Source organism: Astyanax mexicanus, chromosome 15 (genome assembly GCF_023375975.1).
Source record: "Astyanax mexicanus isolate ESR-SI-001 chromosome 15, AstMex3_surface, whole genome shotgun sequence".
Taxonomy (NCBI): domain Eukaryota; kingdom Metazoa; phylum Chordata; class Actinopteri; order Characiformes; family Acestrorhamphidae; genus Astyanax; species Astyanax mexicanus.
In genome coordinates, this window is record NC_064422.1 from 15,248,036 (window position 1) to 15,263,766 (window position 15,731).

Below are 15,731 nucleotides of genomic sequence, written 5' to 3' on the forward strand. Positions count from 1 at the left end.
TTACTATAGATCACATGCTTTTATGCTAATATAAGACTTAGTAAAAAAAACACCACAATAATATATAATATCATTATAACTGACTAGCTAGTTAGCTATCTAAAGCTTGACTATAACTCAGCTACTCCATGTAGTTCAGACCAGAGACTGTAAAAAAGATGGATGCCCTGTCGCCGTTCCCATTCATTCAATGAAAATGAAGCCAAAATCTTCCTCCATGTTGGCGATCCTGAAACCCGAGTCTGTGCAGCAGAGACCAGAGGAGGGAGAAAGACTGTGGAGAGACAGTCTACTCATTTAAATAACCCCGCCCCTGAGTGCTGCGTCCACAGAGCTCACACAGTCTATGGTCCCACCCCGGCTAGGTGTAACCCAGCCCTTTTACAATAACCACACCTTTTTGAATAGAGCTGAATAACGTTTTAAAAAACGAATTCTGTGGGGATATAAAAATTTTACAATATAAGCAGAGGTTACACTAGCTGTTACATTTAAATAATGGAGGTAGAATTACAGTATATTAGAAAAAAACATGATTGAAAGTTGTCTGTTTTGCCATTGAAACCTATGGGGATGGGTGGGGTTACACAGCTTTCTGCAACCGAACAGCAGGGGGCGCCCGACCTGTGGTGGCTTCACTTTTGAGAGACGATGCTCTGTCCAGCTATACACAGTCTATGGTGCAGACGCTCTGTTATATCCAAGGCTGCCTGTCAATCACTTTAGTCACTTCATGTGTCGCCACATCTTCTTATGATATAGCAAATTAAGGGAAAAAAAACAGATTTCTTGTGGGAATATAAATAGTGTCAATATTAGCACAGGGAAAACGAACTGTGGAGATGGAAAGACAGTTTAGAAGAGAAAAATGAGATTGTGTCATTTATAATTAAAAACGTATATAGATGATTGGAGCTACACATCATACTGCAACCACTCAGCAGAGGTGCTAAACCTGTGGTGGCTTCACTTTTGAGAGATGTTGCACTATTCATGCTTTCTGTTTTACAATCATTGTTTGCTATTATGTGCTGATTTTTCTCAGTACACAGAGTTTTGTATTTGTAGAAACACAATCTGATTATTGAAACTGGTTTCTGCTTAGTCTTGGTGAGTCCAGAGGCCGCCTGCAATCATTGGGCAGACAGCAGACAGCATGGTAACACACACACACACACACACACATATATATATATAATTATTCTGGTCATGTTCATATCTCACTAAACAGTAACCAGAAAATCATACAGTAGCATTAAAGAATGTTTTAATATTCAAGATAAGAAGAATGTTCAATCAGTGTTTTGATGACAGATGAGGTCTAATTTTTGAAATGTGGCATTTCTGCAATTCCTTATGATGTCTGACATTTAAAATGCTCTACGTTTTTAATTCATTTGCTGTATATTTATTTATTTCTTAGTTATTATTTCATATGGACAGTCTTCTCTGAACCACTGTATGTATTGTTTATGTAATACATTTACATTTATCTTGAGTTATTTGCATTTACAGTACCACACAAAGGTTTGCACACACCTAAAGTCATCCAAACTATGAAGAAAAAAACTTTTAAAGTGTCAACAAGGCCAGGACAATGTGAGACAAGTGCTGATTAGAAAACACAGGTTTATTGGAAACACAGATTCGAATGGGATTAGTGTACGCAGGATAGCAGGTGAACAAAAGGGCAACATACTGTACCAAAACGTAGTGAGCCAGAAGCAGGGTCAGTACACGGGTCAAGAATCAGGATAAAAAGAATAAGGCAAGAGCTGTAAAGGATTAAGGTTGTGGGAGTAAAAAACATCCTAAATATGTTAGAAATGTTACAAATGAAGATCTGTTGCTTTTTTAATAGGCCGTCACTTTTTTACAGTAACTTCATTTCTACGTAAAGGAGGTGAGTGACAGGCTACGTGGTGAATGAGGTGACTGACTGAGACTGTGTGAGTTAAATTCAATATTTCTTTTCGTGTCACACTGAAGACAGTTATATTTACATCCTGATCTGTAAATACGGATCGGGGTCAGTCTGTGGGCACGGTGTTGGTGGAGCGGTGTGTAAGCTCTGACTGAGAGAGACTGTGAGTGATGTGGGCGGGGCTCACGGCAGCAGCCGCTGCAGCGCGGCTGAAGAGAGCCTGTGTTCATCTCAGAATCGCTAAAAGTCTCCAATAACACCACAAAAACTCTCTAGATTTGTCGGTAGTCGTTTTTTGTTTTTTTTTTACAAAAAAATCGCTAAAGGGGCTGAAAATTGGCTAAATATAGCAACAAAGTTGCTAAGTTGGCAGCACTGACTGACAGTCACACTGTCTACATTCTGATTAAGAACAGGGCTGCTCTCACACGCAGCGCCTCGCGCAGTGCCCTAGTGCCTGTAAATTTAATGGTCCAATGAACGTAATTTAAAAACCAGGACATTTCCTCACTTTTTAAAGAAAAACTCGGGACGCCCGGGACAGGAAGTGAAATACGGACATGTCCCGGGAAATACGGACGTTTGGTCACCCTAGTGTAACTAGAGGGTTAGTCAAGAGAGTAAACACAGAGCAGAAAAGAAACGGTAACAAAAAGGCAAGAGAGCAAGGAAAACGAGTCGTAACAGAATTAGAAAACTAGATAATACTCGGGAAATGGAGTTTTTAGGGGAAACATTGTCCTGAGCAGGCAGACTGACAGCTTTACACATCTTGTATGGATTTTCTTAGTCAGCTTCTTAGTCAGTTAACAGCTGTGCTGAATCAAGAGTTAATTACTTGAATTCCTTGCCTCTTAAAGTGTTTAAGAGCATCAGTCGTAAAGTTAAGAAGAGGTAGAGCTGGTATACAGTGAATAGCTCTATTTCAGCAATGTTCTAATCCAGATTATGGCAAAAACTACTCCGATAAATAAAGAAGTAAAAATAAGAAAGTCAAAGGCCGTCCAAAAGTATCCTCAAGTGCAGTCACAAAGACCCCTAAAAACCAGGAGTGAAAGTCCAAGAGTTACCTCTGTTGCACATGATAAATTAATCAGAATTTCCATCCTCAGAATCTGCTAATCTGTAAACAGCACCTCAGATAAGAGCACCTAAATACTTAGGTAGTGAGTTAATTAGAGGACAATAATAATAAGTCAAGATTGCAAAAAATATATGTAGCATATGCAGTGATATGGTAAGTGGAAGTGTGTGATTTAAAAAAAAATCTTAAAGGACTTAATGTTTCGTTCATTTGTGCATTCTGAAAAAATAGAATTATTAAAATATCAGGACATAAGAGGATTAGACAGACGTGATCTAACTCGGTCTGTATGGTTTTAAACATTAATTAAGACAGAGGCTTATCTGTTCCTCAAATAAAAACACTTCAGACCTACTTTTATCACTGACTGGTTTGGATTGCTTTGTATTTTCCCTTTGATAGAAATCCTGTGTGCCTGACCATCATAATAAAAATGACAGTAAATGACATTTTAATTTCATCCTCCAGCAGTTCTGAGATTGCTTAAATCCCTAGAGCTGACAAGCTGACAGTATGACTGTAAAGTGTTCAGTTCAAGGTTTTTAAAAGAGTTTTTAACAGATATCTTCCAAGAGGTTCTTCTCAACAGATGTTTCCCAGAAGTCAATGAGGGAGTATAGAGTATAGGGAGCCCTGTGGTTTCAGCAGCTGTTGTTCAGAACCTGCTGGAACTCCTTCAGGAAAACTATTCCAGATGCAATTCAGTTCAGCATGCAGCCTCTAATGTGCAGCAGTCTACTGTGCACCCTGCAGGTACACACGCCTGCCACAGACTCATCACCTGCTACGCGATCAGCGGTGATAGATTTTACCGCTTGAGCTATGCACACAGGCCTATTTCTTAAAGAACTAAAGATCCGTCCTTTCATGATGAAGTCCTGTAAAGATAGAACAGCACTGTGAGGGCAGTTTACATCACATTCTTTGACAATCATGCATGGAATTGCACATAAATGCAGCTCTTGGAAATATCAACCACCTGCAGCCGAGGTGAGTAATGGAGATAAAGGAGGTGACGAGGAGGTGACGAGGTGGTGGCAAGTGCAAGGATATTAATCACAAGGCTAAGGTGCTCCAAAAATGTTGAGTTGTGATTTCTTAACAATACTTGGCTATAATAGGTCGTGCCTGAGTGGTGCAGCGGTGTGAACTCAGTTGAGTGGCTTGCACAATTTTTTGCATATTTGCACTTTGTTGTCTACTAGTCTGTTTAAAAAAAAAATAGAATATTGAAAAGTTACTTTATTTCAGTAATTCACTTCAAAATGTGACTCTTATATTATATACAGTCATATGAAAAAGTTTGGGCACCCCTATTAATCTTAATCATTTTTAGTTCTAAATATTTGGGTGTTTGCAACAGCCCTTTCAGTTTGATATATCTAATAACTGATGGACACAGTAATATTTCAGGATTGAAATGAGGTTTATTGTACTAACAGAAAATGTGCAATATGCATTAAACCCAAATTTGACCGGGGCCCATATCATTTTATTGATTTGAATACTCTTAACTACTTTTTACTGACTTACTGAAGCACAAAATTGGTTTGGTAACCTCATTGAGCTTTGAACTTCATAGCCAGGTGTATCCAATTGTGAGAAAAGGTATTTAAGGTGGCCAATTGCAAGTTGTTCTCCTATTTGAATCTCCTCTGAAGAGTGGCATCATGGGCTCATCAAACAACTCTCAAATGATCTAAAAACAAAGATTGTTCAACATAGTTGTTCAGGGGAAGGATGCAAAAAGTTGTCTCAGAGATTTAACCTGTCAGTTTCCACTGTGAGGAACATAGTAAGGAAATGGAAGACCACAGGGACAGTTCTTGTTAAGCCCAGAAGTGGCAGGCCAAGAAAAATATCAGAAAGGCAGAGAAGAAGAATGGTGAGAACAGTCAATGACAATCCACAGACCACCTCCAAAGAGCCGCAGTATCATCTTGCTGCAGATGGTGTCACTGTGCATCGGTCAACAATACAGCGCACTTTGCACAAGGAGAAGCTGTATGGGAGAGTGATGCGAAAGAAGCCATTTCTGCAAGCACGCCACAAACAGAGTCGCCTGAGGTATGCTTTTGCTTTTGTTTCTGTTTGTGGCGTGCTTGCAGAAATGGCTTCTTTCGCATCACTATCCTAAAAATGATTAAGATTAATAGGGGTGCCCAAACCTTTTCATATGACTGTAGATATATTTTTTGTTGATGATTATGGCTTACAGCCAATAAAAAAAAACTAAAACCTGTGCCTCAGAAAATCAGAATATTATATAGCGGCAGTGGTGGCAGTCCTGCTGGAAAATGAAATTGGCATCTTCATAAAAGTTGTCAGTAGCAGAGGGAAGCATGAAGTGCTGTAAGATTTTGTGGGAAAACAAAACTGCACTGACTTTAGACTTGATAATAAAACACAGTGGATCAACAGCAGCAGATGACATGTCTCTCCAGAGATGTCATCTGCTGGTGTTGATCCACTGTGTTATATCAAGTCTAAAGTCAGTGCAGTGTTTTCCTGGAAAATCTTACAGCACTTCATGCTGACAACTTTTTTGGAGATGCAGATTTCATTTTCCAGCAGGACTTCCTGCAGGCACACCATGCTGAGAACGCCGGGCTTGAGAGGGGGAGGCCTGAGATGATCAGTGTCTAGATCCTGTGTAACTGCGGAGTAGGATCAGCGACTATGGAGACCCCAGAGCGAAGCCCTGGAGCTTTACAGGGGTAGACGGTGAGCAAAGAGACAGAGGTATGAGGGAAAAACTCAGAATCCAGGCAACCAGGTCTTGATTTATTGCAACATGGAAGCAGGAGTATCAGGTAAGCTCGAGAACTAAAGATCTAAGGAGGAGGAATTTAGGTAATCAGGGTGTGGTCCATCTTCCAAGATGTGTTATTTCTTAACCACACTTATGACGTTCCAAATAAATCAAACTGCTATTTTAAATTTAAACTGCTATGACTATATTAAATATTTAACAAGGAGTATTATTGTAACTGCCAGGGCATAATATGATTCATGTATTTGTTTTTTTATGGCTGCAAAAATGCTCTAATTTGGTGCAGTTATGAGTGCTAATTGCGCTAATTCTCTTGCGGAGAAACTGCTAATGTTCAGATACAGTTAAGTAAGCAAGGCAAATTTATTTCAGTACCTATTGTGCCACAAAGATAAATCAATTTTGCGATTACTTGTATAATTGTGATAACAGATATTTCCTTAAAAAACAAAAAAAAAACCCTCTAAAAATAAAAAAGGGAAATTTTGAGAAAATAAAATGCTTGAAAAAAATACTTGAAAAAAACACCCTGTGCAAAAAGGACAAGTCAGAACTGCGTTTGCTTGCGAAACAAAAAGTTTTATTACCTAATGTACATATAAACACTGCAAATGATAATTTATGCAACACTTTATTTCCATTTTTTTACAATTTACAATCTATGGTACGGCAGGTTGTAGTAAATATGTGCGTTAATGTACTGAACACTGTGAACATGAAGTGTCTGGTGACATCACTGATAAAAAATAACAGTAGGATGGTCTGTTCCTGCAAAACAAACTGCATCACATTGTGCTACGTTTCATTTACCTCTGAAGACGGATGTTGGAGCTGAGAGGAACATCACACCTGAGTTGACTTGCTTCCAGTGAAATAATATTACACAAATTCAAACATTAAAAAAAGCAGTCAAATAAAGACTTTTGAGTTTAACATAACAAATCTATGAGTCATTCACCAGTGTTTTTTTTTTTTTTTTTTGAAAGAATCAACCAAAAGTTTTTTTCACTTTTTATGTATCAGGTTTGCATTGACCCAGATTAGCACAGATAACACTATTGTTTAATCGCAGTTATATAGTATTTGGCACATCCAAACAGCATGGAAACATGTACACAGAGAGAAGTTGGATGGTACTGTGTGTACAACTGATTTAATTAGACACTATTAGATAGAACTGATAAACCGTATACTTGTAAACCGTAAACTTGGGGTTTGCAAGGCTTTCCTGTCTTTTTGAGTAGGAATTCTAACTTGTCGGTGCGTTCCAGTTTAAAAATTCCAACATCCAAGATTAAATTGGAAATGTTCCTATGCTTAGGTCTGCATTACTCAGCTGCAACAGTTTAGCGCTGCTAGATTTGAAAGATGTCTTTTGGTCACCACCAAGTCTTAGTTCAATATATGTGACCAATAGGTTACTAAGAAGAAGTCTTGATATACTGTAGGAAAGTCCTACTTAGACTGCAGCCTTGGCTGTGGAACAAAGTCCATAGAACATACTGTAGAAATATCCTTTCCTGGATAAGACTGATGACTCCTTTTAAGGTCATTTGCCACAAAATAAGGCCAAGTTCTAAGTGATTAGTCCTGGAATATCACTGCCCTGCATGGTGCTCACACATTCAGATCCCAGCACACATCCAGATCCCAATTCAGATTCAGTTTTTTTTTTTTTTTTACAGATGCTCTGGATTTAGAAATCAGATTTCAAAACATATTTTGCTTCAGTCACAACACAACAAACAATGAACTCATCAAACCCAGAGTGATGGAATGCAGGAGTCCAAGAACAACGGCAAAGGTTGATATCGAAAGGTTGACACAGCGCACAACTGATATATTTGTGATGTCCAGACAGGCAAATCCGATAGGTTTGAGAATCAAAGCCTGCAAGTCTGAACGCAGCCTAACTGACCCAGGATTACCTGAGGATGGGCTTGGAAATCAGTTTATCATAAATAGTGTCATATGTGTTGGTTTGAAGGCAACTGGGACACAACTGTAATCCAGGTTTACCTTCTCTGGTGCCCACACGGTTGACCAAGCATCACCTCAGTTCCCTCTAGAGTGGTAAAAGGAGACCAAAAGTGCCACTTTGGCTGCCCTTCTTGTGGAGAAAAAAGTGATTGAGTGCCTGCTAGGGTGCCCTTCTTGCAATGAATGTTAATGATGTGCCCTCTAGATCAAGAAATTTAGAATGTCCACTGAGATCAACTGAGATCTCTTCTGTCCTTCAAATAGCCTGAGTTCACCACTGGCTTCAAGCACTAGTGTGTTCAGTTCCTCAGGCTCTTTCGACACCAGTTAATTTACTCCAGATCCTCCAGCACCAGTTCGTTCTGTGTCTCTCCATTACAAAACTCTCGTCTCCCATTCAACTGAGTGCTCCCATTTTCCAATCTTCCGTCCACAAACACCCGATTCCGTTTCCACGTCCCCTTCCTCCGATACGTCTCTCCGGCTGCCATTGCCACAGTAGGTTGAGGTGGCATCTCCACCAGACAGAGTCCAAACTTGAACGCTGCTTGGAAGCCTCTGCGGAAGTTCTCGTTGAAGTAGCCGTAGACGATGGGGTTGATGCTGCTGTTGAAGAAAGCCAACCAGTGAGCGAAGGGGAAGATGTAGACCGCTATAACGTTTAACTGACTGGAGCTCATGTTGCCGTAATCGGTCAGCAGGATGATGATCCACAGGGGCAGCCAGGACACAGTGAACAAAAGCGCCACAATCAGGAGCATGTTGACCACGCGGATCTTCCTGCGGTACACTCGCCGGCCCTCGTCCTCGGCCTGGGCGTCACGGATGGAAGCGGGAGATTTGAAGAGTTTGAGGGCGATGCGGGTGTACATGATCACGATGAGAGTGACAGGTGCCAGGTAGATGTGCAAGAACAGCACCATGGTGTAGATCTTCCTCATGCTCTGATCTGGCCACGCCTCCCAGCAAGTGTACAGCGGGTATGTGGCGTTGTCCCGGTCCACCATGAAGTGAAAGGCATCGTGGGAGACGGTCAGCGTGACCGCAGAAGGGCACATGATGATGATGGCCAAAGCCCAGATGAAGGCGATGGTGATGATGGCCTGGCGCAGGGTGAGTTTCTGCTGGAATGGGTAGACGATGCAGCGAAACCTGAAATACAAGATGACACTAAAATATAAATTCACTACTATCTTAGGGTTCATAAAAGCATGGCCATGAACTTATTGTATTATATTATTTAGTCTTAGTTATGTCAATTAGTTAGACCTGAAAAGTGCAAAACATAAATAAACAGTAAAAGGCAACATTTTTAACACTTCTGTTGTCACAATTATTCCACAGGTCCAAGTAGGAGAATCCACGAACTGGCAACATCACTGCTGTTTAGAAGCTAAGATGCACAACATAATGCAAATGTTTATGCTTTTTTTTATTAATTAATTAATTATTAATTCCCTATATTTTTTTGTTTCCCATTTTCTCCCCAATTTACACGGCCAATTACCCAACCCACTCACTAGGACTTCCCCATCACTAGTAATGCCCCACACACCACACACCAGGAGGGTAAAGACTAACACATGCCTCCTCTGATACATGTGAAGTCAGCCAACACTTCTTTTCCAGCTGCTGCTGATGTAGCATTACAGCATCACAGCGCACTCGGAGGAAAGCGCAGTGGCTCGGCTCCGGTACATCAGCTCACAGACGCCCTGTGCTGCGGACATCACCCTAGGAGTGATGTGGGGAGAGAGCGCCATCTACCCACCCGGAGGGAGCAGGGCCAATTGTGCTCCCTCTGAGCGCCAGCAGCTTGATAGCAAAGCTGCATGAGCGGGGGTTCCAACCTGCGACCTCCTGCTCATAGTGGCAGCGCTTTAGACCCCTGGACCACTCGGTGCCAATGCCCTATAGTTTTGACAAGAAATCCTTGATGAAAATATTTAACCTAAATTAGTTAAATTATTATTCCTTCATTTATTTCTATTTGTGTTTGCAGTTTGGGAATGTATGTTGTGAATTTTAAAATATAACATATCTGAAACAGTAAATCAATTGGTCATTAATTATTAAGTGAAATGTCTTGTTTTCTCTTGTGTATTTTTATTTATTCTTTAAGCAAACAAATATGTTTTATCCGATTACTCGGTTAATCGAAACGATTTTTCAGTAGAGTACTCGATTATTAAAGTAATCGATAGCTGCAGCCCTAATTCGGTTTTATTTCTTGGTTAGTAACCAATAGGTTACTGAGAAGGAGTAGGCTTTGGAATGCAGCTAGGGGTAAAGTTTTCCAACCCTGGTCCTGGAGGACCTCTGCCCTACACAAATTTTTGGTTTCCAGCTCGAACACATCGCCTTTGACTTGGCTAGGGCTTATTAATAAGATTAGGTTGAATCCAGGGCTGGACTGGTAATCTGGCGTACCGGGCATTTTCCCGGTGGGCCAACAGTCCTCAGGGGCCGCTGCTGTTGGATTTTTTTTCTTTTTTTCCAAGAGACTGGCCCACAATATAGAGGGGGCGGCCCATTGGCCCATTTTCAATATAGACAGTGGACTGAACCAATCAGGATATAGGGCGAAAGCGGACGCACCCTTTTTCTGCGTGGAGATGTGGCGGGGGGGATACAAAAATAAAAAAATAGACAGAGCTTCTCATGCAGGATCGAATCCGGGTGGTCAGGGTCGTGGTACATTACACTACCGCTGCCCTGGCTAGTGAATTGTGACGCAGCTGGGAAAAAACACCTTTATAAGGAGATATGGAGCCCAAGAACGGGCGGAAAAACGAGAACGGGCTGAAATAGTCACACCGAGCGCAACAGAGAGACAGGGGAGGAGCCAGAGAGGCATTTTATTTATATTTACATTTTTTTCATTATAGTTCAAACAACCACATGGGCCAGATATTTATGCTTGCACACATCTTAGCATTTTAGATATTTAGGTTAAAGGTGCGTTAAAAGGCTGCATAATAGTGTGAATTTGTAGCCTCTATGCTGTTGTTCAACATGTTTTAAAAAGCACTCAAACAAGTGAAATAACAGATTTTAAAACTAATAAATGATAAGTAAAAGCTTTGCAATTTAAGAATGACTAAAGTAAGTGTAAAAAAGTATAAAATTAATATTACCAAAAGGTATGCCCACACTGAGTATGAGTAAAACAGTGTCAAATGCTTTTAAGACATATTTGCTTTGCATGAATTCATAAAGCAGCTTTAAACTGAAGAAATAAATGTACCTGTTATATCAGAGAAATTCAGAAAATACATATTAGAGATGATTTCAATAAAAAAAATAAAACAATCAATTGAACTACACAGAGCAGACAAAAATGTTGGAGTTATTGATAGACACTAAATTTATATTTAACATGTTGATGATATGTAATGCTTCACTGTAACCCCACATACATAAATTACAAGTCAGTTGTGCTCCGCTAATTATGAGGGGCCGGTCTAAACCAAAAATGCCAGGGCCGATTTTTTGTCCCAGTCCAGCCCTGGTTGAATCAGAAGTGTTGGGAGCGCGGAAAGTACTAAAATGTGCAAGACAGGCAGTCCTCCATGAGCAGGGTTGGGAATTAGAAGAAACATTGTTGGTTCCATAATAATTATAAGGACAAGGTTTGTAAAATAGATGCATGTGTTACCGGTAAGTTGCTAAGGTTGGCAAAACTTTTACAAATAATGTTTTTTCTCTTTAAACAAAGTTCTTCACTCTATTACACTTCTTCACATTCTTTCTACAAACATGTTTTTATTGACCCAAAAGTCATTCTAGCCTCCAGGGTATTGCTCAAAGGACCCTTTGTAGAAGCCTTAACTTTAATTTAAAGTGTAGGAGCAGCACTATGTACAAATCAATAAAGGAATAAAGGTGTGGTAAGAATCCTCCTGAGAAAAGCAATATACAATCCACCTCAAAACAAAGACATGGATAAAGTGGTTACTGGAGGAACATAAAGTGTGAATACTAATGGAGGCTGCAGCTCATCCACACTATGGTCAATATTCATGTCAGTCTTCTGCTCTCTGTGTGACCACTAGCACTGTGACTTTGGGCTATAGAGCTATGAGACAGCATGAATCCTTACTTTTCCCTTTTTTTATCTTCCCGGTTTATAAGTACAACTAAATCTCATGAGCATACAGATTAGCAGAGAATGCACATGTTAATTTCTGGGAAATATAAGTGTAAATTTGTGAGACACACTATGTCACAAATCTCTTCAGGTGAAGCATGGTGGAGTCAGTTTCTGTTTCCATCCAAAGTTTAGTGAATTTTCTCTACAGATATTTGAAAATTCTTTGGATGGCATTGACTACCATGATTAGTTGCAGTGCTGAAACAGGCAGAATGGAGAAATGTAACTAAGCCTGCTTTTAGCAGAATCATCTATACAGACATTATAAAGACTTTTTTATGTTTTTTGCCAGACAGAACAAAGAAATATCTGTGTAACCCTCAGAGACTCCCCCTACATCTGGGAGTTCAAATCCACCAGACAGTTCAGGGAGAGAAGTGCAAGCTGATTTTTAGAACAGCATTTAGATTTGGCATTTTAGAATGTCTAAAGCAACCAGTGAAAATCTCAGTTTCACGATTCAATCATTTATACCAGTCAGATAAAGTCATCAGCTACATGTGGTCTGCAGTACTATAGGCTAGTATAGCGTGGTATGGGGTAGTATACAGTAGTATAGGGTAGAGTGGTAGAACAAACTACCTTCCACTACCAGATCAGGAGAATCTCTCGCTATCTTTAAGAAACTACTGAAGACAGAGCTCTTCAAAGAGCACTTACTCTCCTAACACCTCTAACACACTAACTACTTCTAACCCCATTTCCTTCTTCCCTTCCTTCACTCCTCTATCCTATTATTTCCCTTTGACCTCCTTTAAGCCCTATCTAAAGATGTTTTTATCTTAATTTCTATTACTTTTGTACTTTACTATTGTAAGTCGCTTTGGACAAAAGCGTCTGCCAAATGTAATGTAATGTAATGTAATGTAATGTAATGTATGCAGTAGTATGGGGTAGTATACAGTAGTATAGGCTAGTATACAGTAGTATAGGCTAGTATACAGTAGTATGGGGTAGTATACAGTAGTATGGGGTGGTAAACAGTAGTATAGGGTAGTATACAGTAGTATAGGGTATTATACAGCAGTATGGGGTAGTATACAGTAGTATAGAATAGTATACAGTAGTATAGGGTAAGTATACAGTAGTAAGGGGTAGTATACAGTAGTATAGGGTCATATAGAATAGTATACAACAGTATGGTGTAGTATACAGTAGTATAGGCTAGTATACAGTAGTATAGAGTGGTATACAATAGTATAGGCTAGTATACAGTAGTATAGGGTAGTATACAGTAGTATAGAGTGGTATACAATAGTATAGGCTAGTATACTGTAGTATAGGGTAGTATACACCAGTATGGGGTAATATACAGTAGTATGGGGTAGTATACAGCAGTATAGGGTAGAATACAGTAGTATAGGCTAATATAGAATAGTATACAGTAGTAAGGGGTAGTATACAGTAGTATAGGGTAGAATACAGTAGTATAGGCTAATATAGAATAGTATACAGTAGTATGGGGTAGTATACAGCAGTATAGGGTAGAATACAGTAGTATAGGCTAATATAGAATAGTATACAGTAGTAAGGGGTAGTATACAGCAGTATAGGGTAGAATACAGTAGTATAGGCTAATATAGAATAGTATACAGTAGTAAGGGGTAGTATACAGTAGTATAGGGTAGAATACAGTAGTATAGGCTAATATAGAATAGTATACAGTAGTAAGGGGTAGTATACAGTAGTATAGGGTAGAATACAGTAGTATAGGCTAATATAGAATAGTATACAGTAGTAAGGGGTAGTATACAGTAGTATAGGGTAGAATACAGTAGTATAGGCTAATATAGAATAGTATACAGTAGTATGGGGTAGTATACAGCAGTATAGGGTAGAATATAGTAGTATAGGCTAATATAGAATAGTATACAGTAGTAAGGGGTAGTATACAGTAGTATAGGGTAGAATACAGTAGTATGGCTAATGTAGAATAGTATACAGTAGTAAAGGCTAGTAGTATAAGGAGTAGTATACAAAAAAATCCTGGTGGATGATAAACTCAGTAGTTGCTGCTTATTTTGTAGATCGTGTGTTGTGAATGTGCTGCTGTACACAGCTCTTCACAGGAAGTGAACTGAATTGGCCTGACATTTGTTATTCAGTGATACACTCAGAGAGAGCAGTTTAATTAACCTTTCCACTGCGATGGCCACCAGCGTGAAAACGGAGGCGGAGACTGAGGCCCCCTGGATGAGGCCGCTCATTTTACAGGTCACTTCATCGAAGGGCCAGCCTGAGGAAGAGACACAGGAGAGAGAGTGACGGGTCAGGAGTTAGACAGGGTGAAAAGAATGCCACAGAGAGGCAGAGACATTGACTGCTTTCAAAAAAGGTTTAATTCTCTTCATTTTTCTGGAGCAAAACTTCAGGAAAGTATGTACAGAGCTTCAGTATAAAACCATGTTAGAAACAATGTTAACTTAGTTAGAACTAGTTAGTTGTATTGACCAGAACTAGTTCTGGATGTGAGACACACTAACTTGGTGCTGACCATGGTACCTTTATACACAAATTTGCTGGTTGTCTCCACCAATACAAAAGTTAGACTCGTCCCTCCATGATAGTTTCACATGACAACCTTACTTTTTTATTCCTATTTTTTAAGAATTAGTGTTTATTCATATTAGGTGAAACTGTGGCACTGGATTTTTGGGTTCAAATCCCTATCTGGGTGGGGTTGTTTCATGGTTTGAGGCAAATCTTCTACAGAAAATGTAAAATACATTTGCACATTTTAGACACATTTTTTATTTAAACAGATAAAATGCTCTGTATCATTTATACAGGTCACATTGTAAGCTTATGTTTTCCCAAGTTTGTTAAATTCAGTAAATTAACTCTTAACTGTGTATTAAGATAAGCAAAAGTGTGCTTCTGTAAAGGTGGTATGATTTATTTACACTTACATTGAAACTAATACACATGTAATTTGACTTAGGGTGCCAAACGTAATTATGTAATTTTACACTCTAATGATTCCACAGTCCAGTAAAGTAAATAAATAAAAGAATAGATAATAAATAAAAGTGTGTAATATAGTAAACTGTGCGTTAGGTATTTGTGTGGTGTGAAAGTGGCTCCACTCTTTAATTAACAACTCGTTTTGAACTTTTTCTTGTTCAGAGTTGCAATCCGAGCTGCTTCAGTAAATCTGTTTCCTGGCAATGAGATGCTGAAAACTGCAAATCAGGTAAAACATCTAATTCATTCTGAAGAGCTTTATAATGACATTTGAACGAGCATGCAGAGAACCTGATTGTACCCCCACACCACTTCCTCTCACAGTGGACTGACTAACTGGTGCACTGACTGACTGACTGACTGACTTGTGGACTGATTGACTGACTGACTGTTTGACTGAATGACTAAAGAACTGAGTGGTTGTATTACTGACGTACTGAGTGACTAAATGATTGATAGGCTGAATGACTGAAGGACTGAGTGACTGTCTGACTGATGGGCTAAATGACTGACTGAATGATGGACTGAGTGACTGAATGATGGACTGAAGGACTGAGTGACTGTCTGATGGACTGAAGTATTGAGTGACTGTCTGAATGATTATCTGACAGATTGTCTGACTCATTGATAGGTTTAATGACTGACTGAAGGACTGACTGTCTGAATGACTGACTGAAGAACTGAGTGACTGAAGAACTGACTGAAGAACTGAGTGACTGTCTGAATGAAGGACTGAATGACTGATTGAAGGACTGAGTCACTGCCTCACTGACTTACTAATTGACTGACTGAAGAACTGAGTGATTGTCTGAATGACTGACTGAATGACTGATTGAAGGACTGAGTGACTGAC

General features: G+C 39.5%; 1 protein-coding gene across 1 annotated transcript in view; it reads right to left on the reverse strand.

The window, feature by feature from the left end:
* Window positions 1-6,339: 6,339 nt before the first annotated feature.
* The window catches only part of LOC103043335 (neuropeptide FF receptor 1), a 40,933-nt gene continuing 31,541 nt past the window's right edge, over window positions 6,340-15,731 (reverse strand). Inside the window, exons 3-4 of the mRNA XM_022669066.2 lie at window positions 14,051-14,150; window positions 6,340-8,913 (exon numbers count right to left, since the gene is read on the reverse strand). Coding sequence (XP_022524787.2) covers window positions 8,094-8,913; window positions 14,051-14,150 — 920 coding nt within the window. The 3' untranslated portion in view covers window positions 6,340-8,093. The remainder of the gene's footprint in view (window positions 8,914-14,050; window positions 14,151-15,731) is intronic.